Raw genomic sequence first — 10,000 nt, 5'->3', positions numbered from 1 at the left:
ATGACTGAAATGTGGAGAGCTTCTTTACACAGCATCACAGGAGGAGAGACCTTGAGCAGAAAGAATACACATTCATTGGGCTGTATTTTGTGTGTCTGTGTGTGCGTGTGTGTGCGTGTGTGTGTGTGTCTGTGTGTGTGTGTATGTGTGCTTGTCTGTGTGCGTGCGTGTGTGTGTCTGTGTGTGTGCATGTGTGTGTCTGTGTGTGTGTGTGTCTGTGTGTGTGTCTGTGTGTGTGTCTGTGTGTGTGTGTGTGTGTGTGTGTGTGTGTCTGTGTGTCTGTGTGTCTGTGTGTATGTCTCTCTTTTAGGGCTCCTCGTTTTAAAGGTTATCAGCAGCAGGACAGTCAGGAGCTCCTACACTACCTGTTGGACTCGGTCAGGATGGAGGAGAACAAGGTGTGTGTGTGTGTGTGTGTGTGTGTGTGTGTGTGTGTGTGCGTGCACATATGCACACAAGAGAGTAAATGTATACAGTATATTTTAGCATTTTATTAAACCTTAAACTAAACCTGAGTATTAAAACACAGAATTAAACAATCTAGATATATTATTATTATATTATTATAATATTATTATTTTTATTATTATTATTATATTATAATTATTATATTATATATTATAATTATTATATTATATTATTATATTATATATTATAATTATTATATTATATTATTATATTATAATTATAAGAATTGTTCAATAAAAATTATGATATTGTCCAGTTTCTGGATTGTACGCCATATTAAAACCCCTCGGCCTCGTGTGACCCCCATACAGGGCAAATCCTCCACATGCACTGTTGTAAATTATTGACAATAATAATAAGGGGGCGTGGTCTTAATGAAACTCCACCTACTGACTTTATTTACTAAATACAAATAGATATGCGTAATATTTATTCTGTTTTACACGTGATAAAAAAATCACTTTTAAATTATTAAAATCATTAATACAAATAAAACACATACTTTATTCTTTGTGTGTGTGTGTGTGTGTGTGTGTGTGTGTGTGTGTGTGTGTGTGTGTGTGAGATTAATTAGTGCGTTTAGGGTATGTAGGAGGATTAACCTGGTTTTCTGACCTAGATAGACATCAGGGACAAAAGAACAGATACTGCTGACAATTATACATTGATTGGTGCTGTACCGTGGCAGTGTTCTCTCTCTCTCTCTCTCTCACACACACACACACACACACACACACAAATGTATTTAAAAGGGAGATTAATGAGAATTGTTGTGTGTATGTGTGTGTGTAATATAATATAGAGTGTTTATATACTTTTCCTTTCTCTCATTTACTTGATACGATCAGTGTGTGATTAGTGGGCGTGTCCTAAACCGGCAGGTGTTGTCTTTTGTTGTTGAATTAAATGTGTTGATCTCACACACACTTCCTGATGCCATTTTATTTATTATGTCTTAAAAAAAATGTATTACGAATTAAGATTGCAGGTGACCCTGTCAACATTATAAATATAAAAATTCTATAATAATAATAATAATAATAATATTAATGATTGTGTACCTGTTCTTGTTGTTTGTACTTCAATCATTATTGAATCTTTGATAATGAACTAGGGTTAGGTATTCAGACACATGGTGTGTGTGTGTGTAAGAGAGAGTGAGAGAGAGAAAGAGAGTGAGACACAGAGAGAGAGAGAGAGAGAGAGAGATTGTCCTGCTCAGTGTCTCCTCTCCTCTGTAACCCGACAGCGAATCAAAGCAGCCATCCTGAAAGCTTTTAATAATCCCACTGAGAAAACAGCTGATGAGGAGACCAAACGCCAGGTCAAAGGTACACACACACACACACACACACACACACACACACACAAATAGAGTGATGTCACCAGTTAGTGGCAGCCAGATTAAATCTAAGACCTCATATTTAATTTTTTATTTAAACACTGAGTAAACATTTTACATGATGATTCTAGAGCTGTTCTAATTGTATAGAGCATTTATAATGATATATAGAGCTGTTATAATGATATATAGAGCTGTTATAATGATATATAGAGCATTTATAATGATATATAGAGCTGTTATAATGATATATAGAGCTGTTATAATGATATATAGAGCATTTATAATGATATATAGAGCTGTTATAATGATATATAGAGCTGTTATAATGATATATAGAGCATTTATAATGATATATAGAGCATTTATAATGATATATAGAGCTGTTATAATGATATATATAGAGCTGTTATAATGATATATAGAGCTGTTATAATGATATATAGAGCTGTTATAATGACATATAGAGCTGTTATAATGATATATAGAGCTGTTATAATGATATATAGAGCTGTTATAATGGACTTCATCTATTTTACTTTAAAAGAAGGGAGTTTATAAAAGGTTATTATCAGTGTATGTGTGCTTTATAACTGGTGTAAGTCTGTACACACCGGACAGGCAGATGAGGCAGTGATTCACATATAAGACGTTCACACTGCTTTAACTCCATATTACCAGATTCTTCTACCTGTTCCATCCTGAATCTGATTAGAAACAGTTAAATCAGACCAATCTGGCAACCCTGAGTGCATTACTGGTGTGAGAAAAAATTCTGCTGAAACTTTGAGCCATAAACCTGAACATAATTCTATAATGTTCTATAAATCCATTCCTACTATTACATACTTTTAACATGAATATAAAGCACCGTGAGCATTATGCAGGTTTCCTCTGTTAATGATCGCAAGGTCCCGCATGTCGTTAGCGAATTCGTTAGGATTTTATTTTCTTTAATTGATTCTCTGAACTGACATGTTTTCATTGAAAGGCACTTCACTGCTCTCATCACATTTACATCTAAAACTCCTCAACCTTCTCTTCTCTCTTTTCTGTTCATTTAACATTCTACTTTATATACTGTGTGTGTGTGTGTGTGAGACAGCCTACGGTAAAGAGGGCGTGAAGATGAACTTTGTTGATCGCATCTTTGTCGGCGAGTTGACGAACACTATTATGTGTGAAGAGTGTGAACATGTAAGTGTTGCTACAAGTGTGTGTGTGTGTGTGTGTGTGTGTGTGTGTGTGTGTGTGTTCCTCATATTTGCCCTTGAACTGATTTATTGTGTGTGTGTGTGTGTGTGTGTGTGTGTGTGTTATATTTCAGATCTCTACAGTGAAGGAGGCTTTTATCGACATCTCTCTGCCCATCATTGAGGAGAGAGTGAGACATTCTGCAGTTTTATTTATTCTCTTTCCCACAATGCTCCTGTCTCTGACATTTCTACCTCTTTTATTTCCCCAGTTATCTTATAAAGATCTCCTCTCCTCTCATGTTCAAGTGCTTGTTGTTTGTTTGTGGGTTTTTTGAATCCAACAGATCTCCAAACCCTCAAACTCGGGCAGGTTGAGTAAACCGAGCCGAGAGCAGGAGTCCCCGAGCGGCCGCGCAGACGATCCGCCTCATTCACACAGCGGCCATGACGGGAAGAAGCCGAGCGTCCAGGTAGCGTACACCTGAGATTAGACTGTCTGATTCCTCTCATTCACTTTTTCTTTATTTATTTTTTCCCTCATATTTTTTCCCAATATATATAACATCAGATAAGATGATTTAATAATCTCTCATTACTGACCTTTGACCTGCTGGTCCTCACTTTTTAACACATATTTATCTAACATCACAGCTGCACAGAACCATGTGACTCATACAGGGGTGCCATTACTTTAGTCAAGTGCAAACTTGGTCCTACAGCACAATAGAAAACAAGAAAAATAGAAATTGTGACTTTTTTTTGGTAGATCAGCATAAAGAGACTTTATTATTGTCTGAGTGAAATTTGTTTTTTTAGCTCAGACACCAGCAGCAATACGACAATATACACAACAACTACACAATAACCCAAAAATAAACAAAAGATAAATACACTGAAGTATAAATATAACAGTATAAACAGCAGAATATAATCAGAGTGCAAAACAATAGCAGTACAAACATTGCAAATTGGAAATGGGAAAATATTGCACAGATCATCATCATCATCATCATCATCATCATAATACAATGATACAAATATGTTTCAAATAGTGTTATCCCACGTGTGAAGAGCTCCAGGTCGGGTGAATTACTGATCCTACACCCCTGTGTAGTCCCAGTGTGTTGACAGATATTGTGTAGTCCCAGTGTGTTTACAGATATTGTGTAGTCCCAGTGTGTTGACAGATATTGTAGTCCCGTGTGTTTACAGATATTGTGTAGTCCCGGTGTGTTTACAGATATTGTGTAGTCCCGGTGTGTTGACAGATATTGTGTAGTCCCGGTGTGTTGACAGATATTGTGTAGTCCCGGTGTGTTTACAGATATTGTGTAGTCGTGTGTTTACAGATATTGTGTAGTCCCGGTGTGTTTACAGATATTGTGTAGTCCCGGTGTGTTTACAGATATTGTGTAGTCCCAGTGTGTTGACAGATATTGTGTAGTCCCAGTGTGTTGACAGATATTGTGTAGTCCCAGTGTGTTGACAGATATTGTGTAGTCCCGTGTGTTTACAGATATTGTGTAGTCCCGTGTGTTGACAGATATTGTGTAGTCCCAGTGTGTTGACAGATATTGTGTAGTCCCAGTGTGTTTACAGATATTGTGTAGTCCCGGTGTGTTTACAGATATTGTGTAGTCCCGGTGTGTTTACAGATATTGTGTAGTCCCGGTGTGTTTACAGATATTGTGTAGTCCGGTGTGTTGACAGATATTGTAGTCCCGGTGTGTTGACAGATATTGTGTAGTCCCGTGTGTTTACAGATATTGTGTAGTCCCGTGTGTTTACAGATATTGTGTAGTCCCGTGTGTTTACAGATATTGTGTAGTCCCGTGTGTTTACAGATATTGTGTAGTCCCAGTGTGTTGACAGATATTGTGTAGTCCCGGTGTGTTGACAGATATTGTGTAGTCCCGGTGTGTTTACAGATATTGTGTAGTCCCGGTGTGTTGACAGATATTGTGTAGTCCCGGTGTGTTTACAGATATTGTGTAGTCCCAGTGTGTTGACAGATATTGTGTAGTCCCGGTGTGTTGACAGATATTGTGTAGTCCCGGTGTGTTGACAGATATTGTGTAGTCCCGGTGTGTTTACAGATATTGTGTAGTCCCGTGTGTTGACAGATATTGTGTAGTCGGTGTGTTTACAGATATTGTGTAGTCCCAGTGTGTTGACAGATATTGTGTAGTCCCGTGTGTTTACAGATATTGTGTAGTCCGGTGTGTTTACAGATATTGTGTAGTCCCGTGTGTTTACAGATATTGTGTAGTCCCGGTGTGTTTACAGATATTGTGTAGTCCCGGTGTGTTTACAGATATTGTGTAGTCCCGGTGTGTTTACAGATATTGTGTAGTCCCGTGTGTTGACAGATATTGTGTAGTCGGTGTGTTTACAGATATTGTGTAGTCCCGTGTGTTTACAGATATTGTGTAGTCCCAGTGTGTTGACAGATATTGTGTAGTCCCGGTGTGTTTACAGATATTGTGTAGTCCCGGTGTGTTTACAGATATTGTGTAGTCCCAGTGTGTTGACAGATATTGTGTAGTCCCGGTGTGTTGACAGATATTGTGTAGTCTGCAGTGAGACTGTATTATAGTTCACTGAGGATTTAAATACCCTGAGGGTAAAAACTATTCTTCAGCCTGTTGGTTCTGTAATGTGCCTGTAGAAGCCGCAGGTTCGACGCTCGTCCACTTGTCAGGACCCCAAAGGAAGAGAACAATCGACATCTACCCCACGAGAAGACACCAAATGTTCGAGTTGTGTGGGCAGCCAGTCAGATGGCAGCGATAAAGACTCCTCCCCTCAAGACAGCAGCAACGACGCAGACAGTGAGGCGTCGGAGTCTGAGTGCTCGGTGGGAATCTCCACTTCCTCTAATAAAACCTCGTCTTCCTCCTGCGTAAGCCACGCCCCATCTGCATCAAGCCACGCCCCTTTAGTCGGGGAGCAGACAGGAAGTGCGGTCGAGCAGCTAGTGAGCGCGGTGTCTAAGTTGGGGTTAGTGCACACGCCGCTCGGCGGTCTATCACTCGGACATGGAGGTGAGGGGAGAGAGAGAGAGCGGGAGAAGGAGAGAGACCAGCAGGGGGCGTTCCAGGCGCTGTCACACAGCTACACTCCAGCGTCCAAGGAGTGTTCAGTGCAGTCCTGCCTCCATCAGTTCACCTCCATCGAGCTGCTGATGGGAAACAACAAGCTGCTGTGTGAGAACTGCACTGAGAAACGCCACAGACAGCACAGGAGGAGTGGAGGTACACACACACACACACACACACACACACACACACATCCTCTTAATATCTAAGATAGTAAAATATTTGAATGACCTGTGCAGTATAGAAAGTGTTCAATTTTTATTCCTATCAATTATTCATTCATTACAAATCAGGACCCCGCCTCCACCCCGCCCCCACTGCAGTTATAGACCAATAACAGTTATCATAGTATTAAATGTTAAATGTGATGTAAAGTATTTATGTAGTGTGTGTGTGTGTGTGTGTGTGTGTGTGTGTGTGTGTGTGTGTGTGTGTTACAGATAAGAAAGTAGAGAAGGTGTACACGAGCGCCCGAAAGCAGATGCTAATCTCACAGCTGCCACCAGTTGTCACACTGCACCTTAAACGTTTTCATCAGGTTTGTATACACTCACGCCCACACACACACACACACACACACACACACACACACACACACACACACTCATAAAGTATTAAACACACATCAGATAGTGAACTATAACATCACACGCTGTGTGTGTGTGTGTGTGTGTGTGTGTGCAGGCCGGGATGAACTTGCGGAAGGTGAATCGGCATGTTGATTTTCCACTCGTTCTGGATTTAGCTCCGTTCTGCTCTGCCTCCTGCAAGGTCTTCAACCTTCACCCAGTCCTCAGTGTTTATATTTACATATATTTCAGCTGCCAGTCCTTTAAATTCATTTCAATATTTCATCACAACTTTATTGCACATTTTTATCAGTTCTAAATGTACTTTAAATTAATACTTTTTAAATGTTTTTATTTGTAATCAACATGGACACGGACAAATATTGATTTATGCAAATGTATGTTTATTATTAGTGAAACCAAACTCAACATAGAGCATAAAGACTAAATATTATTGTAAATGTTTTAAAGTAATTATAGTGTTTTAAATTACATAATCATCTGGACACCAAATGGAACCTTTGTTGTTTCCACACGGACGGTTTTAATTGCCGGATGTGTGCATCATGGTGGATTTTGATGCTGATTTGAGACTAAAAACATTTAGTGGCTACAAATAATTTTTTACTGTGGGTTAAGTTTTTCTATATCTGAGTAAAGAAACGACGTGAATAAACGTGAAAAATGTTAAAATGACTTGGTTAACATTAATATTGACAGCTTTTTTATTTATTTTATTTATATATATATATTTTTTTTTTTACATATATAGAGTATTTATCGTGTGTGTGTGTGTGTGTGTGTGTGTGTGTGTAAAGAACCAGGGTTCTGGAGAGCGGGTTCTCTACAGTCTGTATGGTATTGTGGAACACAGCGGCTCGATGCGAGGAGGCCATTACACAGCGTATGTCAAAGTCCGAACACCACAACGCAAGTGTGAACAACTCAGGAGTCAATCTGGTACACACACACACACACACACACACACACACACACACTGCTAGGATCTAGATGTAATTAGGATTGGAGAATTACAGAAGAAAGAAAGGAAGCAATTTGCAATACCTCTGTGTGTGTGTCTGTGTGCGTGCGTGCGTGTGTTTGTGCGCGTGTGTGTGTTTCAGGATGTAGAGAAGCCGGGGCGCCCCCTCCAGGTCAGTGGGTGTACGTGAGTGACACCAGTGTTCAGACGGTTCCTGAATCTCGAGTACTGAACTCTCAGGCGTACTTGCTGTTCTATGAGGAGCTCCTCTAGGGGTGCCATTACTTATGGAACTCTTCTGTTCTGGCATCACTGATGTTCCTTTGTGGATGCAGCATACAATCAGCTATAGGACACATCAACACACAAAATCTGTGGTTTAAAAAGCCATGTGTGAATGAGACTTATGTTAATATATGATTTATTATGAAAATGAAGATGATGATGATGATGATGATGATGATGATGAGGAATTTGCCTGCAAGCTGATCGCAGGTCGTTTCTGAGACACTGTAATGAGTAGAAAATGTTCTGAACTGTAGAAGTATTTATATTTTTGGGTCTCTGTGTCTCGCTGTTTGTCTCTCATCACATTTCACCTGTTAAAGAAATGTTTCTTATCTCAAGCAACAAAAACCAAAGAGCTTAGAACACATCAGAGCGTGGAGCTGGGGTTCTCCTCCACACCCTGCTGGTGCAGAGAACCTCAGGAAGAACATCAGTGAGACCATTCATCACCATCAATATACTACAGCTCAATCCTGAAGGCAATCTGATCAACCTACACACACACACACACACACACACACATACACCGGAGGAAATAAAATCTCATGCTGTGTGATTCACTGCTTCGTGTGTGTGTGTGTGTGTGTGTGTGTGTGTGTGTGTGTGTGTGTGAGAGAGAGGATCTTTATCATATAATCTGATATAAATCAGATGGAGAACACACACATCACACATTTAAAGGTGAAATGAGTAGGCCATGTACAGTGCAGGATCTCAGGGTGATGAATCCTCTACTGCGTTCTTAGTGAAGCTGCAGCAGGAACCTGAGAGCGTCACGTGATCCCTTCTAAAAAATCGCTCTAAACTAATCCAGTGGAAATTTGCAGAGTCAAATACATTTCTTTTCTTCCCATTAAAGTCCGATCAGATTCTGACTGTTAATAAGAAGAAGGTTATAAAGTGATACTCAGATGGTCTCAGATGTTTGTGCGCGTGTCCAGAGTGACGTCCAAAAAGTGCTCTTAGTGATGAATAAATCTACACTGGATTAAACTCTTCATATAAATCACAATATAACTCTTGAATTCTACAAAGAAAACTTGGAAAGTGGTAATTTAGGTGTTTCAGGAAGATGAAGGTCTTCAGTCGTCGCTTGAAGATAGTCAGGGACTCTGCTGTTCGGACATCTAGGGGAAGTTCATTCCACCACCTCGGTGCCAGAACAGAGAAGAGCCTTGAAGTGTACTTACCTCTCATTCTGAGAGAAGGTGGTACCAGTGGAGCAGTGCTGGAGGATCTCAGACAGCGTGGTGCAGTGCGAGATGTGATGAGGTCACTGAGGTAAGATGGTGCCGGTCCATTTTTGGCCTTGTAGGAAAACATCAGTGTTTTGAATCTGATACGTGCAACTGCTGGATCCAGTGGAGGAGCAGCAGTGGGGTGGTGTGGGAGAACTTGGGCAGATTGAACACAAGCCGTGCAGCTGCATTTTGGATCATTTGTAGTGGACTTCTGACATCTGTCATATATGATTATTACGACATGATAAATCCAGAATCTTCACCTGCTCTGGAACACATTTTACAAAGAAAGATTTAATAATTCAGTCTACGGCAGAGCGCATCAACAACCACAGACAGAAGAAATGAGTCTGTCAGAGAATCTGATCTACAGCTCTGATATCAGATCAGATCTGAATCATAAGATTTAAGTGCTTTAAATAAATTCAGTTCCACTGATTCTTCAACATTCATTATATTAAAACAGACTTTACTTCATTCTTCATTTGATCTCTTTTTAACTGAATGATGCTGTCGGTCCTGTCAGTACAAATCACATGGGGAGAAATCGAGTGTTAAACACACACACACACACACACACACACACACACACACACACATTCACTCACACACACTTACACACACACTTACACTCACACACACACACAGACACACACACAGCTGGTGAAGAAATGGCGGGTGTGCAGTCAGGAAAAGGGCAACGTCTTGAATCATCATCATCTCTGGGATATTTTTTGACAATAAAAATCGTAGAGTCGCAGCTGATATAATGTGAATAACAACGTGTGTGTGTGTGTGTGTGTGTGAGAGAAAGAG

General features: G+C 40.0%; 1 protein-coding gene across 2 annotated transcripts in view; it reads left to right on the top strand.

Annotated features, from left to right (window-relative positions):
• usp45 (ubiquitin specific peptidase 45) overlaps positions 1–8,503 on the top strand; it is a 25,235-nt gene extending 16,732 nt beyond the window's left edge. For both annotated transcript variants that reach the window (XM_046876372.1, XM_046876373.1), the window contains exons 9-18: positions 311–398; positions 1,718–1,799; positions 2,916–3,007; positions 3,138–3,194; positions 3,351–3,476; positions 5,675–6,260; positions 6,545–6,642; positions 6,789–6,875; positions 7,492–7,633; positions 7,798–8,503. In XM_046876372.1, the coding sequence (XP_046732328.1) occupies positions 311–398; positions 1,718–1,799; positions 2,916–3,007; positions 3,138–3,194; positions 3,351–3,476; positions 5,675–6,260; positions 6,545–6,642; positions 6,789–6,875; positions 7,492–7,633; positions 7,798–7,928 (1,489 nt within the window). In that variant the 3' untranslated portion in view covers positions 7,929–8,503. The remainder of the gene's footprint in view (positions 1–310; positions 399–1,717; positions 1,800–2,915; positions 3,008–3,137; positions 3,195–3,350; positions 3,477–5,674; positions 6,261–6,544; positions 6,643–6,788; positions 6,876–7,491; positions 7,634–7,797) is intronic.
• Positions 8,504–10,000: the final 1,497 nt, after the last annotated feature.

The sequence above is a fragment of the Silurus meridionalis genome, chromosome 20, assembly GCF_014805685.1.
Source record: "Silurus meridionalis isolate SWU-2019-XX chromosome 20, ASM1480568v1, whole genome shotgun sequence".
Classification (NCBI taxonomy): Eukaryota; Metazoa; Chordata; class Actinopteri; order Siluriformes; family Siluridae; genus Silurus; species Silurus meridionalis.
Note: the sequence above shows the minus strand (reverse complement) of the source record. Positions and strands in the feature narration are given on the sequence as shown.